At 39.7% G+C, this 16,726-nt stretch overlaps 1 protein-coding gene across 3 annotated transcripts in view; it reads right to left on the bottom strand.

The window, feature by feature from the left end:
- sema4ba (sema domain, immunoglobulin domain (Ig), transmembrane domain (TM) and short cytoplasmic domain, (semaphorin) 4Ba) overlaps positions 1-16,726 on the bottom strand; it is a 209,212-nt gene that overhangs the window by 90,148 nt on the left and 102,338 nt on the right. For all 3 annotated transcript variants that reach the window (XM_061894807.1, XM_061894806.1, XM_061894809.1), the window contains exon 2: positions 13,629-14,004. In XM_061894807.1, the coding sequence (XP_061750791.1) occupies positions 13,629-13,779 (151 nt within the window). In that variant the 5' untranslated portion in view covers positions 13,780-14,004. The remainder of the gene's footprint in view (positions 1-13,628; positions 14,005-16,726) is intronic.

Consider the following 16,726-nt stretch of genomic DNA (forward strand, 5'->3'; position numbering starts at 1 on the left):
TCGCGGGCCGCACTAACATTAAACTTCCATCTTAAGTTGGGGGTCGCAACATAACGTCTCGCGGGCCGCAATTGGCCCACGGGCCATTACCGCGTGTCTGAGACCCATGGTTTAGACGGAAGTCACATTTGAGAAGATCAGATTCCAATCGGATTCGGACTACCTCCTGATGTGGGCCTGAATCTGATGCGAAAAGATCACCCACTTGGGAGCGTTGAGACTGTCAAAAAAAATGTGATCTGTGTCACATGAGGGCAAAACAATTAGATTTGACGTGCGGTGTAAATATGTGGCATCACCGCAATAGAAAGCTGCTATCTCACTTTTTCACGTGACGAGTTGACTCATCTGCTTGAAACGAGACCACTTCTGAATAACGGATGACGCTTTATTCCCTTTGAGATTACGGGCAAGGCCTTAAAGGCCTACTGAAATGAGATTTTCTTATTTAAACGGGGATAGCAGGTCCATTCTATGTGTCGTACTTGATCATTTCGCGATATTGCCATATTTTTGCTGAAAGGATTTAGTAAAGAACATCCACGAAAAAGTTCACAACTTTTGGTCGCTAACAGAAAAGCCTTGCCTTTACCGGAAGTCGCAGACGATGACGTCACCCGTTGATGGCTCCTCACATCCTCACATTGTTTTTTAAAAAGAGCTATTCGGACCGAGAAAACCACAATTTCCCCATTGATTTGAGCGAGGATGAAAGATTTGTGTTTGAGGAAATTGATAGCGACGGACTAGAAAAAAAAACAAAAAAAAAAACCTGATTGCATTGGGATGGATTCAGATGTTTTTGGACACATTTACTATGATAATTCTGGGAAATCCCTTATCTTTCTATTGTGTTGCTAGTGTTTTAGTGAGTTTAACAGTACCTGATAGTCGGAGGTGTGTGTCCACGGGTGTCTTGACGCCAGTGTCTCAGGGAAGTCGACGGCAGCTTTATGGACGGCGCAAGCTCAGTTGATCTCCGGTAAGAAGCGACTTTTTACCACAATTTTCTCACCGAAACCTGCTAGTTGACATTCGGTCAGGATCCATGTTCGCTTGACCGCTCTGATCCATGGTAAAGTTTCACTACCGGGAATTTTAAACAAGGAATCACTGTGTGTTTGTGTGGCTAAAGGCTAAAGCTTCCCAACTCCATCTTTCTACTTTGACTTCTCCAATATTAATTGAAAAAAATTGCAAAAGATTCAGCAACACAGATCTCCAAAATACTGTGTAATAATGCCGTTAAAGCAGACGACTTTTAGCTGTGTGTGTGTGTGCAGCGCTCATATTTCCTAACAGTCCGTGACGTCACGCGTAAACGTCATCATTACGCGACGTTTTCAAGAAGAAACTCCCGGAAAATTTAAAATTTCAATTTAGTAAACTAAAAAAGCCGTATTGGCATGTGTTGCAATGTTAATATTTCATCATTGATATATAAACTATCAGACTGCGTGGTGGGTAGTAGTGGATTTCAGTAGGCCTTTAAAGTTGAAACTGTCCACAAATGAGGAGATTGTCAGGCACAGATTGGTGCCATAAAAGGGGTTTAAAGACATAAATTCAAGTAATGCAGCATGGTCTACATTAAGGACCATGCAGGGGCAGGTTTTTTTTTTTTTTGTAACTCCTTGAACCCATGCATAATGACCACCAGACAAGCGTTCACACCATAACACGCAAATCCCCGTTCATTATCAATGGCAGATTACCCTGCTTAATAAGGCCAAGGCAGGGATCTGGGGACAGCCTGCAGACAAGAGGAGGGGAATAGAGTGTGCAAAAATGTTCCCAGACAGTCTGCCACACTGGGACCTGGGCCACCTAGGCCAGTGGTTCTCAAATGGGAGTACGCATGCCCCTGGGGGTACTTGAAGGTATGCCAAGGGGTACGTGAGATTTTTTTTGAAATATTCTAAAAATAGCAACAATTCAAAAATCCTTTATAAATATGTTTATTGAATAATACTTCAACGAAATATGAATGTAAGTTCATAAACTGTGAAAAGAAATGCAACAATGCAATATTCAGTGTTGACAGCTAGATTTTTTTGCGGACATGTTCCATAAATATTGATGTTAAAGATTTCTTTTTTTGTGAAGAAATGTTTAGAATCCAGATGTCCAGATGGATCACTATTACAATCCCCAAAGAGGGCACTTTAAGTTGATTACTTCTATGTGTAGAAATATTTATTTATAATTGAATCACTTGTATAATTTTCAACAAGTTTTTAGTTATTTTTACATATTTTTTTCCAAATAGTTCAAGAAAGACCACTACAAATGAGCAATATTTTAATTTAATAAATCAGAAACTGATGACATAGTGCTGTATTTTACTTCGTTATCTCCTTTTCTCAACCAAAAATGTTTTGCTCTGATTAGGGGGTACTTGAATTAAAAAAAAATCTTCACAGGGGTACATCACTGAAAAAAGGTTGAGAACCACTGACCTAGGCTACTCAGGGTAAGATCTGCATGTGGTTCGCTGACTAGCACCCACGAGAAAAACAATCATTGTTAAAAAAACACAATGTAAAAAAAAATAAAAAAATTAAGGAGTCTGTGAAATGTCATGTTGCCCACTTTTAAAATCATAAAGTGAAGAGCATCACCCGGGATCTCTTAGAATTACTGCAGAGGCCATGAGATGGCAATGAATGCTTCCCCGTGTTGCAATAACACCCAATAAAATGGGTAATTGTTGGGTTTTACGGGAGTTGTAAGCAGCTCTGTTGTTAAAAGTTGGGCTATTTGCTGCATGACCCCTCATGAAAATAGTTAATACACGCTCACCCAAAACAAGACAAAAGGTTGCTTCTTACTAAATTGCCAAATTGGACAACAACATACAAAACATTCCTCCTCCCGCAGCTCCACTTGACCCGTCAAACATGAGGTTTCGTGCATATCTCACGGCGTTTAACACTGGCTACACGCCCTTAAAGCAAATATTTCTACGGAGACAGCCAGAAGTGAGGGGCCAGCTCTTATTTGGCGAGTGATTAATGGCATGTGTTGCCGTGAAACGCTCCGCCGGGGCTGAGCTGTTAGTTTTTGCTCTCGGAGAGATTACCTGTTGAAGTGGGTGGTGCGAGGAAAGAGGGGGGGGGGGTCGGGAACGAGGAAACATACAGGTTCAGACTGGATGTAACTCATGTTCATAAAGTTTATCCACAACAATGCTTCGCCACTCTAATGATGCCTGAGCCATTAACCACAGTGCAAACCCCCCGTGATGTCTCCATCCGTCATTCTGTATCACTTCCTACAGCCATACTGGAGCACATTAAAGGTTTTAATCCACGTTGTCATCTCACTCGGGACCTTTTATGGCGTCCATGAAGACAAATCATGCAGCACGGGCGCTTAAATCCAAGAAGATGAAGAAGGAATGGGCAGACTGAAATGCATGTTTTTCTATAAAACCTCCACACTGCAACAACTGAAATCTAAGTAAGATTAAATATCTCAAATAAGGGTGATATTTGCATATGTTCTGTCTGATAAGATAATTCTTCTCACTAAGCAGATTCTATTTTGGAATGTTTTACTTGTTTTAAGGGTTTTGGTCCTAAATGATCTCAGTATGATATTACATTTTGTTGCTGAGATTTTATGACCTATATTGAGTGAAACATGCTTGAAACTAGAATATCCAGTGTTGCAAAGCTGTGTCATTTACACTCACAAGTATAAAACTATTTTTCAAAGTAATGATTTCTTATTTCAAGCATGAAAAAAAAAATCATGACTTTGATACAATTGTGTCTCATAATTAAAACAGATGATGGCCAAATAGACTTAGCTGTTTTATTTTCAATGAAACAATAGCAAATAGGGACTCATATAGTAGTACAGTCGGCACAGTACAGTAAACTGACCGTTAGAATGTAATCATTTGACATGTGACATTTCAAACAATTTTAAACATAAATAGTTCATGCACATTCAGACAAATTATTCAAAATTACAATAAAAATAAATTTGGCCGGGGGCCGGGCTGTATATATGCGCACTAATTGACTGAATCACTAAATGGCGTAATGATGTCATGTTATCGATGGAAAACTGCATTTTTAGCCCATATTATTTGCGAGAGCTTTTCTACAAACCCTGTTTCCATACGAGTTGGGAAATTGTGTTAGATGTAAATATAAACGGATTACAATGATTTGCAAATCATTTTCAACCCATATTCAGTTGAATATGCTACAAAGACAACATATTTAATGTTCAAACTGATAAACACTTTTTTTTGCAAATAATCATTAACCTTAGAATTTGATGCCAGCAACATGTGACAAAGAAGTTGGGAAAGGTGGCAATAAATTCTGATAAAGTTGAGGAATGCTCATCAAACACTTATTTAGAACATCCAACAGGTGTGCAGGCTAATTGGGAACATGTGGGTGCCATGATTGGGTATAAAAGCAGCTTCCGTGAAATGCTCAGTCATTCACAAACAAGGATTGGGAAACGGTCACCACTTTGTGAACAAACGCGTGAGCAAATTGTCAAACAGTTTAAAAACAAACATTTCTCAACGGGCTATTGCAAGGAATTTAGGAATTTCACCATCTAAGGTCCGTATTTCCATCAAAAAGTTCAGAGAATCTGGAGAAATCTCTGTACATAAGCGATGATATAACAAACCTTTGTTCCCTCAGGTGGTACTGCATCAAAAAGCAACATCAGTGTGTAAAGGATATCACCATATGGGCTCCGGAACACTTCAAAAACCACTGTCAGTAATTACAGTTTGTCGCTACATCTGTAAGTGCTAGTTAAAACTCTACTATGCAAAGCCAAACCCATTTATCAACGATACCCAGAAACGCTGCCGGCTTCCCTGGGCCCGAGCTCAGCTAAGATGGACTGATGCAAAGTGGAAAAGTGTTCTGTGGTCTGACGAGTCCACATTTCAAATTGTTTTTTGGAAACGGTGAACATCGTGTCCTACGGACCAAAGAGGAGAAGAACCATCAGGACTGTTCTAGGTGCAAAGTTGAAAAGCCGGCATCTGTAATGGTATGGAGGTGTATTAGTGCCCAAGGCATGGGTAACTTACACAACTGTGAAGGCACCATTAATGCTGAATGGTCCATACAGGTTTTGGAGAAACATATGTTGTCATCCAAGCAGCGTTTTCATGAACGCCCCTGCTTATTTCAGCAAGACAATGCCAAGCCACGTGTTACAACAGCGTGGTTTTGTAGTAAAAGTGTGCGGTTACTTTCCTGGCCTACCTGCAGTCCAGACCTGTCTCCCATCAAAAATGTGTGGCACATTATGAAGCCTAAGATACCATAACGGAGACCTCGGACTGTTGAACAACTTAAGCTGTACATAAAACAAGAATGGGAAAGAATTCCTACTGAAAAGTTTCAAAAATGTCTCTCCTCAGTTCCCAAAGGTTTATTGAGTGTTGTTAAAAGACAAGGTGATGTAACACAGTACTGAACATGCCCTTTCCCAACTACTTTGGCACGTGTTGCAGCCATGAAATTCTAAGTTAATTATTATTTGCAGAAAAAAAATAAAGTTTATGAGTTTGAACATCAAATATCTTGTCTATGTAGTGCATTTAACTGAATATGGGTTGAAAATGATTTACAAATCATTGTATTCAGTTTATATTTACATCTAACACAATTTCCCAACTCATATGGAAACGGCAATTGCAACATTACCTAGAGGTAGTTTGGCTGAGCCCACTCTCATTGCTGCTGGAGTGATCGCCAAATGCCAGAGTGTTAAGGTAACGTCACGCACAACCCAAGGACTTTAACATAGCACCGTTGGCTTTTATAAGGACCGACAGATTTTGGTCAGTGCCAAAAAAGTACCGGATTTAGTGCCCATCCCTAATCCCAAATCAATGCTCTCCATTCAAAAGAATTACCGGTATTTTTCGGATTATAAATCACTCCGGAGTATACGTCGCACTAAACGAAAATGCATAATAAAGAAGGAAAAAAACATATATACGTCGCACTGGAGTATAAGTCGCATTTTGGGTGAACTTTATTTGATAAAATCCAACACCAAGAATAGACATTTGAAAGGCAATTTAAAATAAATAAAGAATAGTGAACAACAGGCTGAATAAGTGTACGTTATATGACGCATAAATAACCAACTGAGAAGGTGCCTGGTATGTTCCATCCATCCATTTTCTACCGCTTATTCCCTTTCAGGGTCGCGGGGGGCGCTGGCGCCTATCTCAGCTACAATCGGGCGGAAGGCGGGGTACACCCTGGACAAGTCGCCACCTCATCGCAGGGCCAACACAGATAGACAGACAACATACACACTCACATTCACACACTAGGGCCAATTTAGTGTTGCCAATCAACCTATCCCCAGGTGCATGTCTTTGGAAGTGGGAGGAAGCCGGAGTACCCGGAGGGAACCCACGCATTCACGGGGAGAACATGCAAACTCCACACAGAAAGATCCCGAGCCTGGATTTGAACCCAGGACTGCAGGACCTTCGTATTGTTAGGCAGACGCACTAACCCCTCTGCCACCGTGAAGCCCCGCCTGGTATGTTAACGTAACATATTATGGTAAGAGTGACTATAACATATAGAACATGCCATACGTTTACCAAACAATCACACCTAATCGATAAATCAGATGAAATCCGATGAAATCTTATACGTCAAATCTCTTACGTGAATGAGCTAAATAATATTATTTGATATTTTACGGTAAAGTGTTAATAATTTCACACAAAAGTCGCTCCGGAGGAATTCAGCCTATCATTAATTTCAGTCCTTATGAAAGACAAGGTGAATCCCTATAACATTGATCATAATACATGCTTGTTAGTACAACTACATAATTGTCGAGCTAGCTGTGGACAAACAAAACATGAATGCGGGATTATACTTTACAGGCACTGTAATACGATGTTTTTCAGTCAGTACAGATTGGTGTCCTATCACGTTTTGTTGTGCATTACAAACTCAAAAGCCATTGGGGTGCTGACCCAGAAACTATAGCTTACCTCTTGCCTTAGCTGGCTTACGGCTAATGCCGTAGCATGCCGTCGCAAGGCGATGTGTTACTAAGCTAAAAACAGTTCGTCAGGGTTCGCTCCTATAATAGCAATGTCGTTAAATTTTGTGGACCATAGGGTTCACCGGGTTATAAGGCGCACTGTTGATGAGCGGGTCTATTCAGGTCTTTTTTCATACAAAAGGCGCATTAAAGGGGTCATATTAATACTTTTTTGTAAATGAAAAACACTTCCTTGTGGTCTACATAACATGTAATAATGGTTCCTTGGTCAAAATGTCGCTTTCTGACCGTCGCTTCAGGATGCCCCGTTTTGTGGGCGGTGTTATTTACGTGGCTCACCATCCACAGCGTCCTCTCCACGTCATCGTTCTTTTAGCGGTGTAGCGTGGAAGGACAGGAGAGGAAGAAGTGTCAAAAAATGGAGCAAACTGTTTTAATGACATTCAGACTTTATTTAAATACACAACGGAGCAGCATCTCCTCATCCGTGGCTCACTAGTGCAACAACAACAACGCCCGAAATGTGTCCGTGTAAAACCGTCCGACCGTAATAACTACATTTCCGTAGGTGAATTATGTAAACCCACTACACCGGTAGTTTTTAGCGCTTCCATAGCGAGATATAAGTTAGAACTTTACACTACTTTATATTACAAATGGCAACAGCGGAGGATGAATGTCCCATAGGGTTGTAACGGTACACAAACATTTCGGTTCGGTACGTACCTCGGTTTAGAGGTCACGGTTCGGTTCATTTTCGGTAGAGTGAGAAAACAACAAAATATAAATTTTTTGGTTATTTATTTACCAAATTTGTAAACAATGGCATAACATACATATAGACACAGGGTCCATTGCCAGGGTTAATGTGGTCAACATATATAAAATAAAAACTAAATAAGATCAGGCTGAGAATGGTTTCTTAACAAAACCTTTCTACATATAAAGTGCTTTTCTATTAGTAGATTGCACAGTACAGTACATATTCCATAAAATTGACCCCAATACGTTTTTTAACTTGTTTAAGTGGGGGTCCACGTTAATCAACATTAAACTGCCTCAAGTTGAAATAAAGTGACTTTTTTTCTACATATAAAAAGTGCAACATTAAACAGTTTCAAGTCACCTCAGCCTCAGATTAACCCCCCCCCAGTCAGGCTAACTTGGCAGTAAGAAGATATATGGACTTACTGTTTTTCCACCATAGAAGTGGGTCAAAATATAGTTTTTAATGCAATACAGCAACCCCCCACTTCAAAGGGGTTAGCATGTTTGATGTGTTGGCAGAAGCATACCATACCGCTGCTCAACAATGTCGGCAAACCTCCGTCCTCTATTGTTGTATCGCACCGCGCAGCCAAAGTGTTCCCAAACGGGAGATGTTAACGAGGCAGAAGGGTCTTCCAGTTCTGGCTTTTGCATGTTGTCCTAGCCTGATCGCTGCTAGCATGCCATGTGTTGTGCCTCCCTCTGCATTGTTTACACGACGCGCGGTACACTACCTATTATGTCTGTGTGGAAACTCGTTCGGTACACCTCCAAACCGAATCGAAACCCCTGTACCGAAACGGTTCAATTCAAATACACGTACCGTTACACCCCTATTGTCCCATAACAAGAAGATAGTAAAAAAGAAGAAGCTTATGGACTACGGCATCGGCACGAACGACAGTGGTGGACGTGCAGATCCCAAATACATATCAGCTGGTACCAGAGGGTAAGAAAAGTTGCTTTTGCATAATATTGTGAAACAAAATGCCAGATAATATGTGATTGATTGATTGATTGAAACTTTTATTAGTAGATTGCACAGTACAGTACATTATCCGTACAATTGACCACTAAATGGTAACACCCGAATAAGTTTTTCAACTTGTTTAAGTCGGGGTCCACATTAATCAATTTATGGTAAAGAATGTCTGCTAATGGGTGCCATTTTGCAGTCCTTATACACACACAGTAGCAATGCGTGTATCTCTGACTACGGTAGTCGTAATCCATGGCCGACAATCCATCAAGCGGAGCGGCTGCAAAGTCATACTAAAACATTTTTGACAGATTTTTGAGCACTGTGAGTTATGTTCTTTATTTTCAATGGAACATAAAATGTTGGTGTTATTTACTGCCGTCATATTGCAGTCTACATGTATCTTTTATGTGTGACTGCCATCTACTGGTCACACTTATCGTTACACCATGTACCAAATAAAATAGGTAAAAGGTCGTTAAGCACAAGCAGAATTTTTCCGTACATTAGGTGCACCGGGTTATAAGAAGCACTGTCGATTTTTAAGAAAATGAAAGGATTGTAGTCCGAAAAATGCGGTACGTGAATGAAGTATTGTTGCCGGTTTATAGATGCATTTGTGAAGTGATTCAAATGCAAAATAAATTGGTTTCATTAGCTGCATTCCTAGCCACCTTGAAAGAGACGATTATCACAAATTAGAATGCCCAAAAAACAACTAATAAAGTATGTGTTCTTGTATCTCTTAAACTCAGCAGCCAATATTGACGGTAACAAGTCGTTCTCGCAATTGTTGGATATAAATTCAAACCATAACCAACCATGCATCACTATAGCTCTTGTCTCAAAGTAGATGTACTGTCACGACCAGTCACATCGCGCCTTGACTTATTTTGAAATTTTTTGCTGTTTTCCTGTGTGTAGTGTTTTAGTTATTGTCCTGCACTCCTATTATGTTGTTGATTGTCATGTACAAATGTACTGTACTTTGTGGACGCCGTCTGCTCCACACGTTGTAAGTCTTTGCTGTCGTCCAGCATTCAGTTTTTGTTTACGTTGCAGCCAGTTAATTTTTTGTTTTGTTTTGCATAGCCATCCCAAAGCTTCAATGCCTTTTGTTTATTTTTTGGTTTAAGCGTTGTCTTCCTTTTTACCTTCACACTGCCTCCCGCTGTCGTCTGCATATTGTGATCAGGACAAACCATATTCCCGAAATTTACAAAGCAATTAGCTACCTGCTGCCACCTACTGAAATGGAATAGTATTACACGGTTACTCTGCCAAGCTCTAGACAGCACAGACACTCAACAACAGCAAATTATTTGCGGATTAAAATTACTGGTTTGCAAAAAATGTTTTTAACCCCATTATTCTCTCATGACACATTAGCATACTTGCCAACCCTCCCAATTTTCCCAGGAGACTCCCGAATCTCAGTAGCCCTCCCAAAAATCTCCTGGGTCAACCATTCTCCCAAATTTCTCCCGATTTCTCCTCAGTCAACAATATTGGGAGCGTGCCTTTTGCCTTTAGTATCCTTTCTCACCTGAAACCTTCACCCCTTAACATGCATACCTGAGTGAGGACATCCTGTCGTCACGTCCGCTTTTCATCAATAAAAACAGCGTGCCGGCGCAGTAACATAACATTTACGGCTTTTCACACATATACACACACACACACACACACACACACACACACACACACACACACACACACACACACACACACACACACACAAGTGAATGCAAGCATACTTGCTCACTGTGAACCCACACCAATCAAAAATGACCAACACATTTCGGGAGAAAATCCGCACCGTAACACAACATAAACACCATAACAAATACAGAGAACCCCTTGCAGCACTAACTCTTCCGGGATGCAACAATATACACCCCCCCGCTATCCCCTGCCCTTCAACCTCAACCCCCCATCCCCCCTCCTCATCTCCCGAATTCGGAGGTCTCAAGGTTGGCAAGTATGCACATTAAACCAGTGTTTTTCAACCTTTTTTGAGTCAAAGCACATTTTTTCATTGAAAAAATCAAGGGGCACACCACCAGCAGAAAATGTAAAAAAATGTTATTAGCCTATATCGGGGGTCGGCAATCTAGATCTTTAGCGCCAACCTAATGGCTCTCTGGAGCTTTTTCAAAAATGTATGAAAAATGGAAAAAGATGAAGGGAAAACATATTTTTGTTGTTTTAATATGGTTTCTGTAGGAGGACAAACATGACACAAACCTCCCTAATTGTTATAAAGCACACTGTGCATATTAAACATGCTTCACTGATTCAAGTATTTGGCGAGCACCGTTTTGTTCTACTAATTTTGGCGGTCATTGAACTCACCGTGGTTTGTTTACATGTACAACTTTCTCCGACTTTCTAGGACGTGTTTTATGCCACTTCTTTTTCTGTCTCATTTTGTCAACGAAACTTTTAATGTTGTGCGTGAATGCACTAAGGTGAGTTTTGTTGATGTTATTGACTTGTGTGGAATGCTAATCGGGCATATTTGGTCCCTGCATGACTGCAAGCTAATCGATGCTAACATGCTACTTAGGCTAGCAATATGTACACATTGCATCATTAAGCCTCATTTGTAGGTATATTTGCGCTCATTTAGTTTCCTTTAAGTCCTCTTAATTCAATTTATATCTCATGAAAAACTATCTCTATGCAATATGGCTTTTAAATTTGTTTTGCGGCTCAAGACAGATTTGTTTTTGTATTTTTGGTCCAATATGGCTCTTTCAACATTTTGGATTGCTGACCCCTGGCCTATATTGACAATATGAAGTCGTTCTCATCAAATACCTGACGCAATTGTGCATAACTGTCCATGCATCATGAATTCTCTTGTCGCAAAGTAGGTCTTACAAAGCTTATTTCCAAGATGGCGCTGCTGTAGTGGCTGCTGTTGGCAGGAGCTCTGTGCTCTTGTGTCATCTTTTTGTGTTTCCCTCTTGTTTTCATGTGTTATTATATTTTTTGGCCTTTTGGTCCGGGACCCTTAGGGACTGTGTGACAAGGGGTGGCACTTTCGTGACCCATGGGGTGCTTTTTTGTGGACTTCTGGATCTGCCTCCCGGGAGCCTTTTGGCCATGGACACCAGCTGCTGGGTCTCTGCCACACCGGAGTCGGTTTAGAGGGACTGGAGGAGATGCAGATGAGGGAACAGGGCTCCGGAGCTAGCACTGAGCGCCGGGACGGAGATGCTTCGCGGTGTCTTGGCTGGGTGAGCAGGTGTCGGACACCTCAGTCTCCTTGGACGTATCCTCGCTCATCCATGCGGACTGGACTCTGGACGAGAGTTGGTTGGCGGCCGAGAGTGGAGTCGGCTCTCTTGGTTGCTTTGTTGGGTCTGCTCCTGTCTCTGGCCATGCTCCCTCCACCCCAGCAGACGACGGCGTGGAACACCGCAGACGCCACCACAGTGTAAATGTTTCTTTTACTTTTTATTCATAGCTGTATGTAGAAGTGGCTGGTTGCATCAGCTCTGCTCTTTTAATGTCTTTAATGTCCTTTGTTTTCTTTGATGTTTGATGCTTCCCTCATACACACATGTGAGAGGAATGTGTACTATGGCTATGAGTTGTTGTTGTTTTTTTCCCTTGGCCTCAGTCCGGACCCCCTCTCCAGGGCCCAGGCTTAGACGGATTTTTTTATTTTATTTAATTTTTATCTTCTATTTTTTTCTGCCATTCCCCCCCTTTTTTACCTAAATAAATGATAAATGGGTTGTATTTGTATAGCGCTTTTCTACCTTCAAGGTACTCAAAGCGCTTTGACACTACTTCCACATTTACCCATTCACACACACATTCACACACTGATGGAGGGAGCTGCCATGCAAGGCGCCAACCAGCACCCATCAGGAGCAAGGGTGAAGTGTCTTGCTCAGGACACAACGGACGTGACGAGGTTGGTACTAGGTGGGAATTGAACCAGGGACGCTCGGGTTACGCACGGCCACTGCAGTACCTGTATCTCATCTTTTTTGTAAGGGGCGCTGGAAGCCGACAGACCCGGCAGCGATCCTGTTTTGTCTCCCTGTAATGTTTGTCTGATCTTGAATGGGTTTGTGCTAAAAAAAATTATTTTCCTGAAGGAAGTCTCCTGAATAAATAAAGTACTATCTAATCTAATTTATCTATTAGATACCTGCTGCTACCTGCTGATATGGAAGAGTATTATTTGCCGATCATAATTATCGGTTGGCAAAAAGTATTTTTCCGACCAATTAGGTAAAATTGCATAATTCCCCACACTATCTCACGGCACACTAGTGTGCCACGGCACAGTGGATGAAAAACACTGTCTTAAGGGTTGTGAATGATAGACAAAATTCAGTTCCCCTTTAACTTCTTTTCACACTAGTATGACTGTCAATAATGTTAATGAACAACTACTGCACATGTACAATGATTTTCCATCAAAAACAGTGGAGGACATATTAAGCAGAGCATAAAACTCAGATTGTACCAATTGTGGTTGCCATGGTGATTGCAAAAATGATCCTTATAACAAGTTACGTGTTACGCTACTGTCATATGTCCTCATATTGTGTGCAACATGACACCCACTACTACAGGTTCTTCACATAAACAAACAGTGCACCCGAACGCCTCCACGTGGAGGCGCCGTAAAGTCAACAAACATCCAGTTTGCCGAGTTCTGCTATTCACATAAAAACCCTGTGGAGGACTCAAGACACTCCCAAAGCCAACATTGCTTGAGCTTAGTGGGACTTAATGACGCTGTCATTTCTTTACATGCGTACGACTGGTACAATGTCGGCCTGCAATGCACATAATAACAACGAAGTGGGCTACTTACCGTAAGAGAAGGTGAGGCGTGGAGTGACGTCATTCTCAGCAGCCGCCGAATGGAGAGATATAACAAGTAGAAGAGTCAAGACTTGGAGGCGGAGAAAGGCCATACTCATTGTCCACGTGTCTCCTCTGGACCGACAGCCTCTATTTGACATTCAGGTTTTGGTAGAATTCATCAAAAAGGATCCGTGTTTTTTTTTCCCCTTCCTCACTTCCTTCTCGCTCCTCACAGAGCTCCAGGCTCCTTGAAAGGAAGGCCTACGCTGTTTTGGGCACACCCTTGTGTTTGCAAGAGATGCTGGTTTGGAGGGACGGCCTGTACCTCAGCTTTCTCCGGGCGGACTCCATGCATACACAACAACGTCGGCTCCCTCTGAGATCTGCGGGGAAATAAACAACATCGGCTTTAGATGAATGAGCGTGCGATGGGGGATAAACAGTCATGTCTGTTATTATTACGTCAACCAAGAATATTTTGTTCTCTTTACAGTTTGTTCCTTGTGGTTCAGCCTAATGAAGGTAAAACAGTGGTTTATATTTCTGTTAAAGTGCAAGTTTTTTATTAGGTTTTTTTTATGTAATAAAAAAAATATTAAGAAAAAAAAACTGATTAAAAATGTAATATACTGTAATTATTAACCAACCAATCTGTTTATTAAAAAATATAATAAAAACAGCTATGGGTACATGATGACCAGTGCATATTTGTGTTTTTGCAAAAAAAAGAAAGAAAAAAAAGATACTTATTTTCTATCAAATATGTCATTTTAAAAATCAGAAAATATGTGATTTCATACACAGAAAAATATGTTATTAACCTAAGTCCATAACAATTTAATACATGATAATAGGACATAAAATGGACGGTATGATAGTGGCAGTTCGTACAGCATACCGTACGTGTATGACGTGATGTCAGAATATAAACATCAACATGGTTAAATTTGGGCCCTTAGCAGAATTTAGGGACCCCATCATTTAAGTTTTTTATTAGTTGTTTTTTTTAATGTAATAAAAAATTATTAATTAAAAAAAATAATTAAAAATGTAATGTACTGTAATTATTAACCAACCAATCTTTTTATTAAAACAATATAATAAAAACAAATATGGGTACATGATGACCAGTGTATATTTGTGCTTTTGCGGATTTACAGCTACAGTATTTGTAAAAAAAAAAATAAATAAATAAAAAAATTATACATATACATATTATATATATATATATATATATATATATATATATATATATATATATATATATAAATATATATATATATTTTTTTCTATCAAATATGTAATTTATTTAAATCAGAAAATATGTTATTTTATACACAGAAAATGTCTTAATCACCTAAGTCCATTACGATTTAATACATGATAATAAAACATAAAATGGACAGTATAATACTGTGGCAGTTCGTACAGCATACAGTACGAGTACGACGTGACGTCAGAACATAAACCTCAACATGGTTAAATTTGGGCCCTTAGCAGACCCCATAATTTTATTTTTTTATTAGTTTTTTATGTAATAAAAAATATTAATTACAAAAAATATATTTAAAAATGTAATGTACTGTAATTATTAACCAACCAATCTTTTTATTAAAAAAATGTAATAAAACAAATATGGGTACATGATGACCAGTGTATATTTGTGCTTTTGCAGATTTACAGCTATTTGTAAAAAAAAAAGAAAAAAAAGATATTTATTTTCTATCAAATGTCATTTTTAAAAATCAGAAAATATGTCATTTTATACACAGAAAATGTCGTATTCACCTAAGTCCATAATGATTTAATACGTGATAATAAAACATAAAATGGACAGTATAATAGTGGCAGTTTGTACAGCATACAGAAAATGTACGACGTGATGTCAGAATTATAAACATCAACATGTTTATATTTGGGCCCTTAGCAGAAATTAGAGACCCCATCATTTATTTATTTATTTGAATTCAGACAATGCATATTCATCAACATGGAGCAGCAATGTTAATATGCCGGAGTTAGCGCAATAGCTAATTTCCATCTGTTGTCCTAAGGCAGGTTAATAGAGTAAACATTGAACAGTTCATGATACAAAATAATACATAAATCACAAGAATTTACACATTACAAGCATACCATAAGAACAGACCAAGGACAAAAACAATAAAAACAAACCAAAAAATAACACAAGAGACATCCATCCATCCATCCATTTTCTACCGCTTATTCCCTTTCGGGGTCGCGGGGGGCGCTGGCGCCTATCTCAGCTACAATCGGGCGGAAGGCGGGGTACACCCTGGACAAGTCGCCACCTCATCGCAGGGCCAACACAGATAGACAGACAACATTCACACTCACATTCACACACTAGGGCCAATTTAGTGTTGCCAATCAACCTATCCCCAGGTGCATGTCTTTGGAAGTGGGAGGAAGCCGGAGTACCTGGAGGGAACCCACGCATTCACGGGGAGAACATGCAAACTCCACACAAGAGACAATGCATTACAAAAATGTATGATACTTTTTAAAATATGTGAAACGGTTTTCATACCGACTTGAATTGAATTGGATGCGTGTTTGGTACCCTAACACATTCATGGGAAATACATTGATAACTATCTTTTTAGTGCAGAATAATTATTTTACATAACCAAAACATGAATTTTTGCACACCTGACTAGTACAACTGTCCAATGTTGTATGCTATTTTATTCTTATCAGTCACAGAGCAGGAAGGGGCAAGGAATACTTTTGCGGACACATTTAATTCATTCTCATTAATTTTTGGACATTTTCATGTGCTGTTTTATGCAGGACGTGAATTTGGGGTGCTGCACAGAAATGCGTGATCTGTGTATAAGGAGGTGCCAAGCTAACCTTAGAGGAAAATCTAATTTAAAACGTACAACACTTAAGACCTTTAGCATATCAGTATGTGGAATTAAATCACGGAATGGATTAATTAAAGAAATCAAACAAAGCACTAATATGATTTAGTTTAAGAGACTGTTCAGACTTAAAGTGTTCACAAAGTACAATGAAGAACAATTATGATGAACATCTGGAACCATAAAAAAAAGAGGTATTGATTATTAATGCATTTAA

This window comes from Nerophis ophidion, linkage group LG03 (assembly GCF_033978795.1).
Source record: "Nerophis ophidion isolate RoL-2023_Sa linkage group LG03, RoL_Noph_v1.0, whole genome shotgun sequence".
Taxonomy (NCBI): Eukaryota; Metazoa; Chordata; class Actinopteri; order Syngnathiformes; family Syngnathidae; genus Nerophis; species Nerophis ophidion.